The following is a 19,582-nucleotide window of genomic DNA, read 5'->3' as shown; positions in this document are numbered from 1 at the left end:
CCTGCCATTTGATTTCGGGATTCTGGGCAGGAAGAAAGCCCTCTGAGGGAAGGTCTTCCCAGCTTCCAGCCCCCAGCTGACTACCTCCCCCTCTTTCCCTCCTGTGACCACACCTAGGCCACACCCCCCGCCATTGGCCTCTAGCCCTCCCCTTCCCCACCAGAGATAGCCCTGGATGGGAAGTCTGGAATTCGAGAGACCTTGGCTGGTCCTCTGTAAATTCTCAAGTGTGTTTCCACTCCTGTGGACTTTGGGGACACCGCCTGACGTGGGTCAGGAGTCCCACCTCTGAAGATTGTTAAAGGGGCAGTGAGGTGACCGTGTGAGTTCCCCACACCAAACACCCCGGTTCGTGTTCTCAGGGTGAGAGAAGGGAAACAGGAACTGGCGCTGGACCTCAGGGCGTGGGGAAAGGGGGTGCCCAGAGCTCCTGAGCAGGTGACCTGCCTGGGGGATGCCCAGGGGAGGGTGACAAGGCTCCATCTTGCCGGCTGTCAGCCAGCACCGCTGGATTCGCACTCATTAACCCTCTGGGGCCTCTGTGCAGGTCTAGCGATGGTCATTATGGCAACTGGGGCTGCTGAGACCTTCCCGTGGGCCAGGCCACACAAGACTTCTGAGAGGTGGGTGCTTCCAGTCGTGTGCAGGGCCGAGAGGGCGTGAATGCGAGCCCAGAGATCAGAGAGGGCGGGAGGGAGGCGTGTAGGTAGGTGAAGGGCTTCATGCGGGGCGGGGCTGGGGGGCGCCCCCTGGAGGCAAGGAACCCCAGGCACTGAGGCGCTTTCAGCCTCAGGTGTGAGCTCCTGGTTAATCAGCTCTTCTGAAGACCCCTTTCGGGCGAAGTAGGGGCACCACAAAAGGAAAGGCGGGAGGAGACACCAGGACCTCTTCCTCTTCCAAACTCCAGATCTGCAAGCAGCTCTGGGACCCGGACGCTCACTCGGAGCGCCTTGATTATGCTAATTTAAGCCCCGCCCCGCCCGCCCCGGAGGCCCCGCCCCTCAAGCGGCGTATTGTGGTGGAGGGGCGGGGTCATGCTAATGAGGCCAGTCGGGCCTCGCTCGCGGTGCCCGCGGCTCCTCCGAGCCCCGGCGAGGCGGCGGCGACGAAAGCCATGGCCGGGGCGTTGGCCGGTCTGGCCGCGGGCTTGCACGGCCCGCGGGTCGTCCCCAGCCAAGACTCGGACTCAGACACGGACTCGGAGGACCCGAGTACTCGGCGCAGCGCGGGCGGGCTGCTCCGCTCGCAGGTCATCCACAGCGGTCACTTCATGGTGTCGTCGCCGCACAGCGACTCGCTGACCCGGCGGCGCGACCAGGAGGGGCCCACGGGGCTCGCAGACTTCGGGCCGCGCAGCATCGACCCCACACTCACCCGCCTCTTCGAGTGCATGAGCCTGGCCTACAGGTGAGGGCGGCTCCGGGGCCCGCCAGCCTCGGCCCTCCGTGGCGGGACCACGCGCTGGGGCCCCGGACACCCGACCCAGCCCCAAACTTTGGTCCCCGGCTGCTCTCGGAGACTCCGACCACATCCTGAACACCCCTCTGCCCCGGCCCCGAGCGTCCTCCGGCCCCGGCCCAGCCCACCGCCCTCCGCCTGGAGTGCACCCCTCCAGGTTCCCTTTGCTGACCACCTCCACTCCCCTCTCGGGATGCAGACAGCCTGCCCTCCACCTTGACCGCCATAGGACTGTCCCGGCTCCTCTGCCCCCCCACAGAGAAAGGCCAGGGCACCCCTCACGCGCCCAGGACCCTAAGCTGTCCCTACCCTCCACTCTGGGGCCGATCCACCAGACCACCCCAGGCCTCCGCGCCCTCCCCAGCACCCCTGGCCCAGACCCACTTCATTCCTGCACTCAGGCGACACTCCTCACGCCGTGACTGTCCGGACTCATGGCCAATGTCGTTCGAAACCCAGTCTCTCGTCCACCCTGTACTCCCCAATTGCCGGGACACCTGTCCTTGACCTGCTAGATGGAGGGTGCCCCGGGCGGCCCAAGGAGGACGCGGCTGGCAGAGCTCCCCAGCGGTCGCCCGGCAGGGGGTGCTGCACGCCGCGTGGGGGTTGGTGCCCGGGAGGCCTGGGTTCGCCTACCCCGGTCTCCCGCGCTAGGCTGAGCGCCTAAGGCCGCCTGGGACCCCGGCTCGGTGCGTCGCAGAGAGTACGTACGGACCGCGCCCGGCCCTAGCTCCACGCCTGGGTCCCAGGGGAGGGCGCGAACCGGGGTTCTGGCCCAGTGCCCTGGAGCAAAGTTCCCAGGAGCGGAGGGGCCAGGATAAATTATCAACCGAAAACCGTGGAGGTGAAAGGGGGACCGGCTGGCCTTGATCTTTTCTCTGTGCAAATATTCCTCTTCCTCTGCGGCGTCTCCTCCCCTTCTGAGAACCGCTGGATACAGAACAGCCCTTGAGGCTCCGACCGGGAGCCAGGGCTGGGGTGGGGATTGCGAGGGTGTTGCCCACCCCCCAGCCGCGGCAGCCCAGCCGAGACCCCATTGGCTGGAGGCGAGGTAACCTTGGCCCACATGCTCTGGCCCCAGGCCCAGGTCATGTTGCAACCTGATCGTCCAGTGCGCTGGACCGATGTGGAAAGTTCAAATTCCCGTCCCTTTCTTCCCTTCCCCCGCCTCCTGGGACATCACGGGACCCACTGGGAGAGGGCATTTAAGGTCTTGGTGCACCGGATGTGGGCACCCCTCCTCCCCAGGCTCTCCCAGGGCGCCCCATTTCTCACCTGCCCCCAACTTTAACTTCCTGCTTTATACCGCATCCCACCCAACCCCAAACCATGGGTGGCCAAAGGGAGGGGTTTCGGGGGAAGGGGCAAGGTTGGGGCTAGAGCGTGCTCCAAGATCTGACCCCACTAAGGGGCTGACTAGAATCTGGTGTGACCCAGGGCAGCTGGGGAGGAGAGGGCTGTGCGTTCTCCCTAAACGCCCAGAATATCCCATCTCTGGGGGTGTCCAAGTGCCAGGGATGGAGGTGGCTCAGTACTAGAGGAGACTTTCCCCTCTACCGTAGAGGGGAAAAATCTGAGGTTCAGACAGGGACAGTGTTTTAGCTCTTGAATACCCCTAATTATAGGGGTTCGCTGGAAGGGAGAGTATGGGGGAAGCCAGGGTGACCCAAGAGAGTGACTGACTGGATGGGAAAAGACAGCAAGGCAAGGGGTCTAGGGGCGCTTGACCAGGAGGACCGGATGAAAGACCAGTTTCATCCCCGGCAGGGCAGTGTGGACTTCCCTTCTAGGAGGAGAACCAGAGTTCACAATTCTGTGGGTGGAAGCCCCAGGGAGACAGGTTCTGGAAGTTCCATAAAAACAGTTGTTCATGGTCAGAGCTGGCTAGCTATGGAAAGCCTGGCATCCAGCAGAGAGCAAGGAGGACCCTGTTAGGGAGACTCTAGGGGAAGCCCTATCAGGGAGATTGGGGACCAGGTAAGGGGTAGGGAGTCAGTCGGGCTGAACTAGGAGTCCTAGGTTTTCTCCAAGCTATCCCCAAGAGTCCCAGACTTTCTGTTGGTCATGAGAAGCCCTCGAACCCTGGTGCCAGGCTTTTTCCTCCGGGCCGGGCCCCTCGGCTCCCCTACCACCCAGCAAGCCCGGCACAAGCAAGATGGCTTTCCTCCTACCCTTGGATGTTGTCACTGTCTCATCTCCCTAAACACTGCGTTGGCCACACACACACCATAGCCTCAGCGGGGAAGCAGGGGGAGGGCAGGCAGGCCGGGGCCCTGGGTGATCAGAGTGCTAGGAGGTTGCTGGGATACAGGTGGGGGCAACAGACTCAGAGGTTCCCCCCGCCCCGGGGGTGCCACAGAAGAAGCTGGCCCAGGAGGTATCAGTGTATCCCCGCTAAGTCTCCCTACTAGACAGATGGTGTTTATCTAACTTAGGAAAGAGGAGGCCAGCCAGCAGGCATGGGCTATGTACTCTATTTGGGTAATGAGGCCTGTGGTACCCTAGGGTAGCAGTCCTCCCCTGCTCCCTACCTGGAAACAAACATAGGAGCTTGGAGACCAGAGAGGAGAGGGGACCCAGTGACCCATGCACCTAAGGGGCTGTAGGAGCCAGATTGCCCCCCTCCCCACCCACCCCTTAGCCCCAAGATGACAGAGAAGCCTTGGAAGAAAGCAGGCCTGGGGTTCTGAAAAACTAAGTCTTGGGGCCTCAGCCTCCCAGGTGAGCGAAGGCTGAGAAGGTGGGCCAGAGCGGGCTGGAACATGAGGAGGGAAGGGAGAACGGAGGGGCCAGTGGGGGTCTAGACCCTGAGGATCTGGTCCTCCTAGGTCAGCTCCTTAGCGGTGGTAGACTTGGCCTGTGTCTAGCACATCCTGACCTTGGGAGTCAAGCCCCACACCTGTGTAGGGCCCTTCCATCTCGTGGATTTGATTGACTCCTCGGATTAGGGCCAGGGTTAGGGGTCGGGATCGGGGTGCTGCCTCCCCGCTGCCCACCGCTCCAGCATCCCAGCTGTCTTCCTTTGGAGCCTGATGGCTACGGTCTTACGCACATCCCTGAGAGGGGGCACCCCTTCCAGCTCAGCCCAGATCGCCATCCTGGGATACTGGAGTGGGCAGCCACCAGAAGGGCAGTGAAAAGGCAGCAGCTGGCTGCTTGGTGGCCACTTCTGGCAAAGAGACTCCCTCCCCACCCAGGCACACCTTTCCCCATCCCCTGGAGGCTGATGGGGGCCAGTGAGACTGAAAGCCACAGGGCCTGAGTGCATCTCTACCATGTGACCTTGGGAATGGCCCTGCACCTTCCTGACACTCAGTTTGAAAATGGGTTTGCGAACCCTCCCTAGCGGGCCCTAGCAGGGACCTATATGGAAGGTCCGACACTCTCGACTCTCCGGGTGGGAATTTCAGGCAGGTAAGAGGGAGGGGTGGGGGAGGGGCCCCTCAGATGGCCCAGCATGGGTGAGTACCCAGTGCACGGGGGGAGAGCGGGGAGCCAGCCCTGCAGCAGCACCCTGCCCCCCAGCTTCCCCTTGCCCACCCCCCTGACCTAGCCCTCTCCCTCTGACAGCGGCCAGCTCGTGTCTCCCAAGTGGAAGAATTTCAAAGGCCTCAAGCTGCTCTGCAGGGACAAGATCCGCCTCAACAACGCCATCTGGAGGGCCTGGTACATCCAGTGTGAGTGCGCGCCTCGAGCCTCACAGCAGGGGGGCCGCAGGTGGGGGGGTGCCCAGGAAACCCCCGCGGCCATTAGGGGCCAGCGCCAGCATCTGACCCCCAGAGGGTCTCGGGGAACGCATCCCAAAGGGTGCTCTCCACGAGGATGCTAAGCACAGCAGGGGTCACCCCTTGGAAGTCCTGAGATGGGCAGAGAGTTGCAGGATAGTTCAAGGCCCTTTCTGCCTTGCGTCAGCCTTGTCAGTGCGTTGAATGCCAGGGTGGAAAGAGGTGTTAGGATGCTGTCCGGGCCGGTGGCATCACGTCGCAAATGGGGAAAATAAGGATCTTGCCTGGATGTCCCCCAGCCTTTCTGAAGTCCTTACTGAACTCCCAGCAGGTGCCCCCATGGAGTTTGGGGGCTTGGGGGGGCCAGAGAGGCCATGTGGTAGAACAGAGGGGGCTGCAGACTTGGGAGTTGCCCAGAGCTGCTTTCCTACCCAGTCTCGGCTCTTGCTCGCTGTGTGACCACAGGCTGTGTGACTAACCTCTCTGAATCTGTTTCCTCATCTGTAAAATAAGGCCAACAGTCCTACTTTTCCTGGTTGGCCCCGGGGATGACACGTACAAATGGGCCCAGCACGAAGCTGGTGCTAAATAAATGATGGTTGAATCTGATATGCCCTTGAGAAGGTCACGGTCATTCATTTGGGGGTTTGAGACCCACCCACCCACCATGGCAAAGCTGCAGAGGCTGAGCTGCCTCGGCCCCAGTCGGCCGTGGGGTGGGATCTCGTCCAGAACAGCCAAGTCCTGCTACAGGATCAAAGGCTCCCCGGAGCTGGGAACACACAGCCCAGGAGGGAACATATTCAGTGTTCTCTGCCCGGGTCCCCTGGATTCCATCCAAGCGCAGGGGAGGGAGGGTTTCTGGTTTCCATTTATCTCTGGCGCCCAGTACTTCACAAACCATCTTATGTGAGGCTTCCTGGCAATGCTGGTGATAGGTATTATTACCCCTATTTTATGGATGAACAAGTAAAGCCCAGAAGGCCAGTAACTTGTTCAGGGTCATGGATCATAAAAGGAACAGAGCTGGGACTGGTTGGAGGTCCAGAGCTCTCCGACTCTGAGCCCAATGCTCCTTCCACGGCTCCCAGTTGGCCGGCTTCCAGTCCTCCCCGGAGAACACGTGGGATGGCTCACCTGAGAACACGTAGGACCGGGCCCTACCCTAAGCAGGACGCTGATAGGCCAGAGGGAGTCACAGCCACTGCCACCGCTGCCTCCACTGCCTCGCACTCCCTACCCTTCCCGCACAGAGCTGGATGGGACGCAGGCCTTTCTCTTTGCAGAAGAAACTTCTGATCCTCACCCAGACAGCCAGACCCCGTCTCTGGCTATTGCCTGAGTTGCTGGAAGCACCCAGGGTCTGTGTCAGACAGAGAGGGGGCTGAGTTAATTTTCAGGATGCACTCCCCCGCAACCAAGCCATGTGACCTTGGGAAAGTCCCCAGCCTCCCTAATAAGGATCACTCATCTGTAGAGAGAGAGTAACAGTAGGTCCTGCTCCGAGGCTTGCTTGAGTTTCCAGAGAGATCATTCATATCTCACCCCACGGCCGACATACACCAGGGCTCCCCAAAAGTGATAATATTATTGTGATAATAGCGACAGCCCAAGGCAAGCCCCTTCTCCCTGAGCCCTGAGGGCTTGAAGGTGGGCTTTGGGAAAGGGAGAGGGGCGGGGACAGATGGACCGCTGCCTGCCTCATCCCCCTCGTACCTGCCATCCCTCTGCAGGCTCCTGGCCTCCAAGATCCCCTCCTTTCTAACCCCCCTCACTCCGAATCACCTTGGTGTCCTCTGGGCTCCCAGAGCCCTGCGCCCCTCTCATGGGCAGGCTCCCTGCTTTGCATCAGCTCATGCTATGGTGTGCTTTCCTGATCTCTCCAACTAAGCTGGGAGTCTCTGATTCACCTGCGGATCCCCTGTTCCAGCATCCGTCCCAGCGCAGGTGCAAGGGGCTAGGTGGCTTCCTGAATGGATGAGCTTATCAGTGTTAAATAAAGCCTGTCCCAGCCCCAGGAGCCACGTGGTCACTGCCCTTCTGTCTAGAGCACAGGGTCAACGGGGTTGGGGAGGGGAGGTCCAGACAGGCCTCTGGAGACAGCCCACCTCTTTGTTTTCCAAGTCACACTCAGCCACCAGCACAAACCCCTTCCCCTAATCTCATGGGGATTATTTTGCAGACTGTTCTTTAGGACAGAACTTTGTAAATGAGTCCAAAGGGCCAGATAATTTCACATTTGGGTGGTCGCCCTTGTCTGTTAATGATCCTGGAGGAAGTTTGCTGAAGGCTGAGGTGGGAAAAGTCACTGCGTGGGGGTCCCAGGATTCGGAAGCCCTACTGTGTGCCAAGCTGTGTGCCAGGTTCAGCGATCTGAGCCCAAAGGGTAACAGTTCCTGCTTTTACTCCTGGCAGGGAGGCCAGCATGCAGAGAAACGGCCAAGGCCAAGTGGAGAGCCAGGCAGATAAGACTGTGGGATTTCAGAGGAGGGAGGGCTTCCTGGAAGAGGGACTGCCCTGGGCTCTCCTGATGGGAGGGCAGGGGTGGGTGAAGCAGAGGAGGGAAGGGAAGCCAGAGGGTGGGCTGTGGTAGGAGGGAGGCTGTTTGGCTTCAAGGTGGGGCCAATGAAGGAGGTCACCAGACCCTGGGCGATCGGTGACAGAAAATGGAGGGGAGGAGACAGTGGGTGAAATACCACACATCCTCAGGCGTGAGATGATTAGTCCCTAGTTCAACAGGAATGCTGGGGGTCGATGGGCAGTTAGTGTGACTGGGAAGCAGTGTTGGCTCTCCAGCAGAGACATAGGCTTGGGAAGGATGTTTCTGGACATCTGAGAGTGTCAAGTTTTGGGACAGCCCCCCCCTTTTTAAAAAAAATTCAACCCCCCCCCCAAGTTTTGGGACATCCCGAGAGTCTATGGGCAGCTGGAAAATGTCTGCAGCTGGAAAGGGGCAAGAGGAGAGAGGTTTGGGGGCGCGCCTCAGAGAAGGGCCAGTGAAAATAGTCACGGAGGCAGGAGAACCAAGGGAAGGCTCCTTGGCGGAGGGAGGAGGGGTTGGGGATGCTCTGTAGTGAGGTCCAGGAGGTTGGGCCTGGGGTGGGTGAGGGCCTCGGGCAGGCAGTGGAGTCGGGTGCTGGGTCAGAGGAAGTGGAGACCAGGGGCGGAGATGCTTATGACAACTCTTGCAGAACTGGGGGCAAAGCAAAGTAGTGAAAGGGAAGATTCGCTTGTTGGAGTAGCGAAAGAAGGGAAGGTTTGGGAGGTGAAGGGGAGACTGAAAGGTACTTGTGGGCCCCGAAGAAGGAGCCTGGGGAGAGAGATTGGATTGGAGATACAGAACGGAGTGGAGGAGGTGGAGAAAGGGCTCAGCTAGGTGGCCGAAGGGGACAAGGAGTGGTTCTCTGGCATCAGACAGGGCAGTGCCCAGGAGCTTGAGGCAGGAGACCAAGGGCTCCAGGTCCTGGCCTGCCCGTCTGACCTTCTTGGAGCAGCTCACTTCCTGTGGTTCCGCAATCCCATTCAGCCCTGCACACCTACTGGGCTCCCAAGGAAGGCAAAGGAGGCGTGGGAGGTTCCTTTCACAGGATCCCATAACAGAGGGAGCTCTGGGTGGGCTAGAGCAGGCAGGAAGGCTTCCTGGAGGAGGTGGCACTTATCTAAGCATCTGAAGCCCAGCAGGAATTCATAGTGCGGCCCTGGAGGCCCAGTCCCCTTGGGGTGGGAGGTGAAGAAGCCGGGTACCCCCTGACCTGAGCCCCTTCTCTCAGATGTGGAGCGGAGGAAGAGCCCCGTGTGTGGCTTCGTGACCCCCCTGCAGGGGCCTGAGGCTGATGAGCACCGGAAACCGGAGGTAGCTGAGCCGCGGGACCTCCTGCCTCCCTGCCGAGCCCGGCCCCTCCGTCGGGTCCCCTGTAGCGCGCGACACGAGCAGCGGCCCAGATGCGGATCGGGTGCGGGGTGGGGTCCGCGCCCGCCGCTCACTGAGCCCCCTCCCTGACCCTACCCAGGCCGTCGTCCTGGAGGGCAATTACTGGAAGCGGCGCATCGAGGTGGTGATGCGCGAGTACCACAAGTGGCGCATCTACTACAAGAAGAGGGTCAGTGCTGGGGGTAGGGGGGCCGGGGCGGGGGTGGGCCGCGGGCCACCGCCTCTCCTGGGAGGGCCCGCGCGGGACTCCCCTGCAACGCCCGGACCCCGCCTCCCAGGAAGACCCAGCTCGACAGCGCCACCGTGTGGCCCAGAGGCTCCTCGCCGCCTCCTTACCTCCCAGCGCGCAGGGGCTCCTGAGGGGGAAAATGGGGATCCCTTTCGTCCTGGGGAGCTTGTGAGTAGGGGAGGCCTGGCGGGCAGTGATGGCAGAGGGAGACAAGCGATCCAGCGCCCACCTCTGTGTGTTCCTGCAGCTCCGTAAATCCAGCAGGGAAGGGGATCTCCTGACCCCAAAGCAGGTGGGTGATCCGGGGACCCAGAGAATTGACAGCTTCCCTTCTGGGTGGGTAAGGCGGTGGCGGGTCACCAAGGCAGTGGGTGTGGCCTCTGTCCTCTAGTTCCTCGAGAGCCTTTCTCCCCGGAGGTGGGGGAACCTTTGAGCGTAGTGGTGGGGGAGACCCAAAGCCTTCTGGTTAGCCCAGCAAGCGGTGGGAGGCACGGGGAACAGAAGTCCCTAAGAACCGGGGTTCCAGGCAGGGAAAAGTATAGGGGCAGGAGGAGGACCCTTATCTGCAGGCCATCCGGCTCCCTCTGCTGGGGGCAGCAGTTAGAGGCCAATGGGGTGACCTTAAGCCTTCGGGGCAGCAAAGTGCGTCCTGCAGAGAGAGGTGAGGAGGGCCGTGCACACGGAAGCTTCCGACCCGCTGACCACTCCATCCCCCAGTGGGAGGCCCCTGTGTCCCTCTCGTGGCTGCTGAAGTCTCCGTCTCCCTAGGCCGAAGGGGGTTGGCAGCCACCGGAGCGATGGTGCGAGCAGCTCTTCTCCAGCGTGGTGCCCGTGCTGCTTGGGGGCCCAGAGGAGGAGCCCGGCGGGCGGCAGCTGCTGGACCTCGATTGCTTTTTGTCCGACATCTCCGACACGCTCTTCACCATGACGCAGCCCAGCTCCGCGCCCCTGCAGCTGCCCCCTGAGGACGGTAAGGGCCTGCACCTGGAAGGGGAGGCCTGCGAGAAGCCAGGCAGCCCAGGGAGCATTGGCCAGGGGTGGGCGGCCCCCACCCCGCCCCGCCTGCGGCCCCTGACGTCACCCCTGCCCCTCTGCAGCCTACGTGGGCAATGCTGACATGATCCAGCCAGACCTGACGCCTCTGCAGCCCAGCCTGGACGACTTCATGGAGATCTCGGGTGAGGCAGCGCCCCCTGCTGGGTGGGGTGGGCGGGACGGGCCAGTGCGAGGAAAGTCCCTGGAGGACCACCAGCCCTGGGGGTGGGGGGGGCTTCCCAGGCTCCTCTGGGAGGACGGATGGTCCAGGTGACTTCTGAGGGCCCTTCCTGGACTCCCTTTGTCCGGATTTGGGATGCAATTGATGTAGCCTCAGGTGAGAGCAGAGCCAGACTGGACACCTGGGCGGGTGCCAAGGCCAAGGGCATGGAAGCTACAGGCTCTGCCAGCTCCCAGGACAGTAGTGGAATCTCAGGAGAGAAAGAGACTTTGATTTTGGAGGGCCCGTTTATTAATTGACATAATTCCCTTTAAAAACTGTTAAAGAACATTCCAGGGGCTCCTGGGCGCCTCCATGGGTTGAGTGTCTGCCGTGGGCTTAGGTTATGATCCCAGGGTCCTGGGATCGAGCCCGGCGTCGTTGGGCTCCCTGCCGAGCGAGCAGTCTGCATCTCCCTCTCCCTCTGCTTCTCACCCCACTCGCGCTCTCTCTCAAATTAATAAACAAATAAAATCTTTAAGTAAATAAAAAAGAACATTCCAAACACACACACACACAGGTAGAGAGAGCGTGGATCACCAAACCCTCCTACAACCATCACCGACTTCAAAATGTATCCACCCTTGATGGGTCTGGTGTCACGGAGGCCTCACCCACTTCTCCTTCTTACGTTGTTTTTAAGAAAATTCCAGGAATTATATCTTGTAAAGCATTTTATTTATTTATTTTTTTAAAGTAACATGTTTCTGGGCCTCTGTCTCCTGACCCCAGGGCTGCTAGGTCACTGGTTTCTTGTGTCTTCCCAGAGATACCTGTGTCTGCATGGGCCCCTGTGGACAAATGTCTCTTTTTGTTTTCACAGGAGGCTCTGCTTCCTTTACTCAGCTGGAGAGCTTGTGAGACTGTCCCAGTCATCATATTTTCAGGGGACTCCTATTAGAGGTTTGGCTTGTCTCAGCCCAGGCCCAGGGGGTAGGAAGAGGTTTTCTGGGATTAAGGTTTAGTTCCATGACCCCTGAACTTCTTCCCCATAGGGTCCTGGGCCTGTCAGTCAAGGGGGAGGTGGGAACCAGGGAATGAGGAACCACCCCCACCCCTGCCTCAGCCCCGGGCAGGGTGGGGGCGGTGGGGGCAGAAGTGTTGATGGCAGTACCCAGAGAGCGAACCAGTCTGGGAGGGCAGCGGTCCTGTCTGGGCACACGTACCCCCACCACAGGTAGGAAACCTTCTCCAGGTGGGACTCTGGGCCAATTCAGGGGCTAGGAAGCCACTTCTCTCCATCCGGGGTGACTGCTAGAGTGGGGGTGAGCTGGGGTAACCAAAGGTAGGGGATGTCGGTCATGCAGAGGTGGCGGCTAGGGTTGCCCTCTCTGGCCTTCCACGCACAGGGAGGGCCGGAAGCACCAAGGCCACCCGGGCTGCTGCCTTCATTGTCCCCCAGAGCCCCCCCACTTGAGAGAACTGTATGGAGGGAGGGGGCTTGGGAGGGGTGTTCAAGGAAGGGCCATGGGCTTGGAGCAGGAGAGGGTGTCAGAGAGGGGACGCGGGCCAATGGCGGGACAGAAGCTTGGGGCCACTAGGGCTCCGTGGGTGGCCGGTTAGGGTCACGAAGCAACTTCTCTCAAGGGGGGAAGGGACAGCTGAGGGCAAACTATAGCAGGGGCTTGGTGGTGAGCGGGCTGGGAACCCCGTGAGCCCTACAGAGCACCGGGGAGGAAACAGCAGCAGTGAGCCGGGAGCAGACCCCTGCGTGGCTGGTTCTTGAGTCTAGGCCTCAAGGGGCCTAGCGATGAGGCCCACGGTCCCCGCGGGCTGGGAGGGTAGCGGATCCGTGACCACTTGCCCTCTGCCGCCCGGTCCCTCTGCTTAAGGGAGGCGGTAGGATAAGAAGATCTTTCAGATCAGGTGAGAAGGAAAGACCCACACGAGGGCACACGTACACACACGCACACGCACACACACAGGTGCACACACCCGGCACACGGAGGGCCTCCCATCAAGGCAGGCACACAAGGACTCAGACAGAGCCAGGGAGACCGGGTCACACACGCGCAGATGGATCCCGTAGGAGGTCACCCGCTGATAGCCGCCTAGCGACAGCCTTCCAGGACACAGGGGCACCAGACTCACAGAAGAGGCACCCACAGCGTTTAACCCCTTCAGGCTCTGGCTTTGGCGTGGGCTCATCTGTCTCGCTCCTGGGTCTCTTTCAAGGTGGCCTTTGGGAGAGAGGCCCGACCAGCTCCCCTGGCTGGGGGGAGCCAGGGCCTGTCCAAGGCCAGTGGGGCTGGGTCGGGCCAGACTAGGAGGCCTCGGGAGCTGGTTCAGACCCAAGGCCGGCCAGGGTCAGAGAAAGGTACCCGGAAGGGAGCGGGTGGGCGGGCGGCGTCCAGGCCCGGGATGTGGTTAGGCCGCAGGCAGCTGCTTCCCAAAACCAGAATAGCCTGGGCTTACACAACCCGCATCTCAGACGATCTGGCCGCCCGCTCCCGGCCCTCTTCCACGCTTTCCAGCCCCCGCTCACTCCTGCCCCGACTCCGAGCCCACCCTCTGACCCCCGCCCTGACCCCCTAAGCCCTTCGGCCCACTCCCAGGCTCTGCTTTTGAGGCCCTGTTTGACCTCCCCACAAACCAACTTGTCCCAGACCCGCTGACCTCCCGACCCCACTCACCTCTAGCTCACCCCTAGGACTCCCGTCACCCTGCGGCTCATCCCCATCCTGGACCTCCGCCCCTCGCACCCCACCCCTTTCGCTCCCTGGCACTCTGTCACCCTGCCCCTTTCCATGTGGCCCCGGCTCTGTCGGTCACAGGAGGGAGAGGGGACTGCCAGGTCCTGGGATGGGGAAGGGGACCCCGTGAGCAGGAGGACTGTTTCCCGGGGTCCTACTCGCCCCCCCCGCAGCCTCTGCTGGCCTGCAGGCAGGCCCATCCCACCCAAACCTCTGTTTCGCTGCTTCCCCTGAGTGAGACAGAAACTCCCCCAATTTCACAATCTCCTGTCGAAGCCCCCCCTCCCCCGCCTTCCCCCCACCTCATTGCCAGCCAGGCCAGCCCGGCCTGGGGACAGGGCACGAGGCCCACTCTCCGCCCACTGCTTCCAGCCATGCCTGGCCCGATCCCTAACTGCCACCGCCTTGTGTGTCCGAATTACAGATTTCTTCACCAGCTACCGCCCTCCACCGACGCCCACGGCTTCACATTTCCCGGAGCCCCCCGGCTTTGGCCCCATGGCTGACCCTTTCTTCAGCAGTGGGGTCTTGGGCTCCGAGGTGCCCCCTGCCTCGTCAGGCGTGAGCCACGTCTCGGGGCATAACCGTCTGCAGGTGAGCTCCCGTCCCCTCCCCACTCAGCCCTGCCAAGCTCACCTGCCCGTGTCCTGTGCTTGGTCGACTGAGAGGGACCGGAGGGGGAGAGAGACCCATCTCTGCCCTCTGAGAGGGAGCAGTTCAGCTCAGGAGGAAGGAGGAAGGGCCCTCGTGAAGCAGAATGGGACCAGGTTGTAGAGGGGAGACTGAAGGCAGTGGGGGATGGGGGAGAAGGGAGGGCACGAAGCAGGACACCGCTGAGGACCGGGTTGTTGATGGAAGGCTTCCTGGAGGAGGAGAGGTTCTGGACTTAGTGAATGTTTGGGTTTAGACAGAAGAAGAGACCCGTCGAGGGCAAGCCAGATGGGAGGGGAAGCACCAACGAGCGCACAGGGAGACGGAAAGCTCAGTGCGAGGGCTTAGGACACAGGGAAGCTGCCATTTTGGATCAGGAACCTGCGGGCTCCATTCGGAGGTCGCCTCCCTGCTGCTCGGTCAGACGCCTTCTGCTTCTGCCATCTGACGGTTCGGGCGCTCCTGTAGCTCCTCGTTGAGAGGTCTCTCTCCTCAACCGGGCAGTGAGCCCCTCGCTGAAAGAGCTAAGCCTTGCTCACCCAGCGGAGTGGAAGCCTTGGGTGAATGGTTGCCCAGGGACTGAGCTAGTGAGCCAGTGAGGGGGGGTGTGTGGATGGAGGGGCGTGTTGGTGAATGGATGGGGGGGGTGGTTGTAGATGGGGCTGGGTGGGTAGGAGAGGGGTCGGTTGGATGGATGGGCTGGTAGATGGATTTGGGGAGGGATAGTTTGGCGGGTCCGTGAACAGGCTGGCGGCTGGAGAAGGCACGCGGGCCACGGAACCCACAGTGGAGAGGTTTGGGATGGGTTGACGGATGGGTGAAGGAGAGATGGCCGGATAGATCGGCGAAGGGGTTAAAACCTCGTTGGCTGGCGGAGAGATAAGGGAGAGGACAAACAGGTGGATGGACTGGTGGCTGGATGGAGTCATGCTCCTGCAGAATTTGCGCATGCGCGTGTGTCTACTCCCTCCCCTCGCTAGACCACAGTCTCCCTTGGTGTGTGGGAGGGGGGACAGCGGGGACCATTTCTCCTGTCTGTCTCAGGGCCCCCGTCCAGAGCTCAGCCAGGGCAAGAGGCTGCGGGGGTGGCTGCCGAGACTAGCTCACTCTCTCCTGCTCTCTGTCTGTCCCCCAACCAGGCCCGGAGCAGCTGCCCTGGCCCCCTGGATTCCAGTGCCTTCCTGAACTCTGATTTCCTCCTTCCTGAAGACCCCAAACCCAAGCTCCCACCCCCGCCAGTCCCCCCACCCCTGCTCCAGTACCCTGCCCTTGCCAAGGGGCCTGGCCTAGAGCCCTGTCCGGCCCCCACCTTCCCTCCCATGGCGCCGGCCCCTGCTTTGCTGCCGGAGGAGCCTCTCTTCGCCCCCAGATTCCCCTTCTCCACTGTCCCTCCCGCCCCAGGAGTGTCCCCATTGCCTGCTCCCACCGCCTTCCCATCCACCCCACAGCCAGGTCCAGGCCCGGCCCCTGCCCCCTTCCCCATAGACCTTCTGCCCTCGGGGTATCTGGAGACCCCTTTTGGGCCCCACTTCCCAGTGCCCCAAGGTATGCAGCCCAGAGGCAGGTCCCCCACCCCTAGAGGGCGGAAGCCCAGCCCCCCGACCTTGGCCGCCACCACTGCCAACCCCACTGCCACTGTCGGGGGCAGCAACCCCTGCCTCACGCAGCTGCTCACAGCAGGTAAGATGGGAAGAGCCAGAACGGGGTCCACGGAGGGGAGGGCGGGGACCCAACGTGGCAGTGGGGAGCCTGTGGGAGCAGAGGGCGAAGATTGAAGGGGCGGGTTCAGGCTCAGCTTGAGGGGGGGGAGGTGGGGAGGAATTAGAGACATGGGTTCTGAACCCAAAAGGGGATTGGGCTTTTTTGGAGGGGAGTGATGGGTTTGGGGAGATGACGAGATGACTGGTGGCCCTCACACTTCTGCCCGTCCGCAGCTAAGCCCGAGCAGACCCTGGAACCGCCGCTTGTGTCCAGCACCCTCCTCCGGTCCTCAGGGTCCCCGGTATGATGGCGGGCGCTGGGAGGCGAGCCCTGGGAGGCGAGGGTGGGCCCGGGCTTTGCCCCAACTCTCCACCGTTCTCCACCCCAGCAGGAGACGGCCCCTGAATTTCCCTGCACCTTCCTACCCCCGACCCCGGCCCCCACGCCGCCCCGGCCCCCTCCAGGCCCGGCCACACTGGCCCCTCCCACGCCCCTGATTGTCCCCAAAGCGGAGCGGCTCTCGCCCCCAGCGCACAGCGGTAAAGAGGGCTTGCAGGGCGGCGGGGGGGTGCCCGGGGATGGAGAAAGGGGGACTCCATCCGAGGCCAGGACGAGAGGGACAGGGCCATGGGACCCTCTCCCCTGTGTTGGTCTGTCTGTGGGTATGTCTGTCCCTGCCACAGGTGGTGAGCGGCGGCTGTCTGGGGACCTCAGCTCCGCACGGGGCCCAGGGACTCTGAGTGTCTGCGTCTCTCCCCCTCAACCCATCCTGAGCCGGGGCCGTCCAGACAGCAACAAGGTGGCACTTGCCCTTACCCTGAGATCTGTTTGCTACCCCGAGGCCCTTCCGTGCTCCCTCCTAGGCTCACCCCACTATCTGCCCCCCAAGACCGAGAGCCGGCGCATCACCCACATCTCTGCCGAGCAGAAACGGCGCTTCAACATCAAGCTGGGCTTTGACACCCTGCATGGGCTGGTGAGCACCCTCAGCGCCCAGCCCAGCCTCAAGGTGAGCCTCCAGCGCAGGCCGGCGCCCCCAGAACCGGCAGGGCTCCTTGGTCAACAACCCCCCCTCCCCTCACCTCCTGAGACCAACTCCCAGGATCCTCTGGACACCCGGTTTCCTCCTCCCACCCAGTGCCTCAGTGGGCCCCAGAGGGGGGGCCACCGCCAGCACCTGAGCCCACCCTGGTGATGCCGTAGGTGAGCAAGGCGACCACGTTGCAGAAGACGGCCGAGTACATCGCCATGCTCCAGCAGGAGCGGGCGGCCATGCAGGAGGAAGCGCAGCAGCTACGGGACCAGATAGAGGAGCTCAACGCCGCCATCAAGTAAGCGGGGCGTGGGGGGGACCCGTGGGTGCCGCGGGCGAGGGGGCATGCTCCACGACTCCCCAGCCCTGACCGGCCCCCCTACCCCCTAGCCTGTGCCAGCAGCAACTGCCTGCTACCGGGGTGCCCATCACACACCAGCGTTTCGACCAGATGCGAGACATGTTTGATGAATACGTTCGCACCCGGACGCTGCATAACTGGAAGTTCTGGGTGGTATCCTCCCCCGGCCAGCAGTGGGGGCAGGGGAGGGGAGGGACACCGTGGCCAGACCCCGCTGTGCCCGACTGACCAGGCAGGGGCTCTCGGAGCTGCGCCCCGGGGGAAGGGCCGCAGGTTCCGCCCCCTCCTTCCAGGGGCTTGACATCTTGGCCAGCAGGAGTGCTCAGGGACTCGCTGGGAGCAGAGGGAACCCGAGGGAGGAGCCCCTGGTTGAGGGGAGCACGGCCCTGCCCACAGAATGTCCCAAGAGGAGTTTGGGAGAACCTCGAGTTTGAGGGGCGTGAGTGGAGTGGGTCCTGAAGAAGGTGTGGGGTGTCTCACTCCCTTACCTGGTCAAGCTCTTGGCTGGGCCAGGGCAGGACGCTCAGGGATGTGGGGGAGGCTAGTGCAGCCCAGGAGATGCACACAGAGGGGCCGGGCAGGCCGTGGCAGGTGGGCGGGTGGCTGCAGCGGAAGGCCTCCAAGTTCAAGGTGCCACCATGGCCAGGCCCTTCCCCGGGTTTGGCCCAGATGTCAGGGCTCCGCGTGAGCTGGGGGAGGGTACTGGCTGATCAGCAGCCCTGCTCCTTGACCCGGGCCCAGTTCAGCATCCTCATTCGGCCTCTGTTCGAGTCCTTCAACGGGATGGTGTCCACAGCAAGCTTACAGAGCCTCCGCCAGACCTCACTGGCTTGGCTGGACCAGTACTGCTCCCTGCCTGCCCTCCGGCCAAGTACGTGAGACACCCCTCTGCCCACCACCAGAATATCCAGGAATGTCCATTCGGCTCAGACCGCAGGTCCAGCCTGTCTTCAGAATAGCCTTGAGTTTTGACCATCCCCACCACGTACCCCGGATGGTCCTCCAGCCCCCAGGACACCCGCAGACAGAGGTCCTGGGAGGGGCTGACGGTCTTGCCAGCTCGTATCCCTTCCTTACCCTTCAGCATCCAGAGGACACCCCTGGACCCCAGGAGGTATCTCTCCCTCCCTCTCTCTCTCTCTCTCATTCTCTCATTCTGTTTCCCCAGCTGTCTTGAACTCTCTCCGCCAGCTGAGCACATCTACTAGTATCCTGACGGACCCAGGCTGTATACCCGAGCAAGCCACGCGGGCAGTCACAGAGGGCACCCTTGGCAAACCGCTATAGTGCCGGCTGGACACTGCCACTCGCTCGGCTACCCCAGAGCTGCTTTCCCTGGGTGTGGGCTCCAGGGACAACATCTGGGCACTCCCTTCCTGCCCCGGGCCCCGGCTGTCCTCTGTCCTGAGGGTCTAGCAGGGCCCAAATCTCTTCCACCTCCTGAAAGCCAGGAAGAGCTACTTTCTAAGTCGCTGCCCCACCAGTGATGAACACTGTGACCTGGGAGACTCATGCTGTCTCTTGGGACCTCCATTTTCTAGTCTGCAAAATGGGGCTAGGGAAGATGCCACAGATGATGATCCCCAAGGCCTTAGTAGCTGTGACCCTTAGGACCGAAGCTGGCAACTCAGGGAGCTTGGAGGAGGAAGGGGGACGATCCTGTTACCCTGCTCCCTGCTTCCCAACCCCACCCCGTTAGGACACAGGCCTCTGTTTCTCAGCAGAGAGGCAGAAAAGGAGGTTCCCACTCTCGGCTCCTTCGCTGGCCGCCCAGTGGGGAGTGGGGTGCAGCAGGATGGCATACCTGGGCGAGGCCAGGAAGGTCAGATCCCAGGAGAGAGCAGGGCGGGGGGTGGGGGTGGGGGGTAGCCAAACCAGGGACAGGCATCTCGTGTGCATGTGAATGCGTGTGTATAGATTTTGTAAAGAATCCTTGCCAATAAAACCAAAAACTGTTGGGGACTGTCCGGGTGTCTCACTCTGGGATGGAGAGAGAACTAGCTGGCAGTGGGAGATGGCCTTGAAAGGGCCTTAGCTTTTCCTCCGAGCCGGAAGGCACTGGAAGGTTTTGTGTAGGGGTAGAGTCGAAGGGGCAAGGCACTCTGATGGAACCATCCAGAAGGAGAAGGTGCTGCCACTGGAGGATAGTGACCTTCCCATTAGGCGAGATGTGCGAGCAGAGGGTGCGTAGCCGCTTGGTGGGAACGTCTACTGTGAGCACCTTATGTGTGTATATTAATTCACTTATTACATATTACTCATCTACGCTACAGGCCAGTTGTGAGCATTTCAGGGTAAGTGTAAAGCACTTAAAACAGTGACTCGCATGTAGCACTATAGAAGTTATAATTATTCATAATCCCCATCTCACAGATGAGAAGTTGAGGCACAGAGAGGTCAACCAGCCCAGGGCTGCTCGGTTACCGTCTGGACTCTAGTCTCTGCTTTTAGCCAGTGCTCTCTCTGGTGCAGGGAACAGGGGCACGCGGGCGTGGAGTGCTTTGTCGCTGCAGACAGAGGTTTGAAGTGGCTTTCTAGGAGGTAA

General features: G+C 61.7%; 1 protein-coding gene across 4 annotated transcripts; it reads left to right on the top strand.

The window, feature by feature from the left end:
- The first annotated feature begins 1,042 nt into the window (after positions 1-1,042).
- Positions 1,043-18,994, top strand: MLXIPL (MLX interacting protein like). Of its 4 annotated transcripts, none has more exons than XM_082712559.1 (17): positions 1,044-1,407; positions 5,029-5,135; positions 8,954-9,036; positions 9,194-9,283; positions 9,591-9,635; positions 10,112-10,313; positions 10,441-10,521; positions 13,716-13,885; positions 15,082-15,622; positions 15,877-15,944; positions 16,035-16,182; positions 16,327-16,442; positions 16,533-16,652; positions 16,847-16,974; positions 17,067-17,190; positions 17,779-17,908; positions 18,206-18,994. In XM_082712559.1, exons 1-17 carry the CDS (start codon positions 1,115-1,117, stop codon positions 18,322-18,324), a joined length of 2,565 nt encoding a protein of 854 aa, XP_082568685.1. In that variant the 5' UTR covers positions 1,044-1,114; the 3' UTR covers positions 18,325-18,994. The 4 variants fall into 4 exon arrangements, with proteins under 4 accessions (XP_082568683.1, XP_082568685.1, XP_082568684.1 ...); XM_082712558.1 differs by having other exon boundaries at positions 16,032-16,182; XM_082712557.1 differs by having other exon boundaries at positions 1,043-1,407; positions 16,032-16,442.
- The last annotated feature ends 588 nt before the right edge of the window (positions 18,995-19,582 follow it).

The sequence above is a fragment of the Mustela nivalis genome (assembly GCF_964662115.1).
Source record: "Mustela nivalis genome assembly, chromosome: 19".
Lineage (NCBI taxonomy): Eukaryota > Metazoa > Chordata > Mammalia > Carnivora > Mustelidae > Mustela > Mustela nivalis.
This window is presented reverse-complemented; position numbering and strand designations above follow the sequence as displayed.

Bases quoted from the DNA above. Each gene is read 5' to 3' on its own strand.
- MLXIPL (XM_082712557.1), top strand. From the start codon at position 1,115: ATGGCCGGGGCGTTGGCCGGTCTGGCCGCGGGCTTGCACGGCCCGCGG. The intron at 1,408-5,028 runs GTGAGGGCGGCT...TCCCTCTGACAG, and splicing joins TGCATGAGCCTGGCCTACAG to CGGCCAGCTCGTGTCTCCCA. The intron at 16,443-16,532 runs GTGGCACTTGCC...CTGCCCCCCAAG, and splicing joins GCCGTCCAGACAGCAACAAG to ACCGAGAGCCGGCGCATCAC.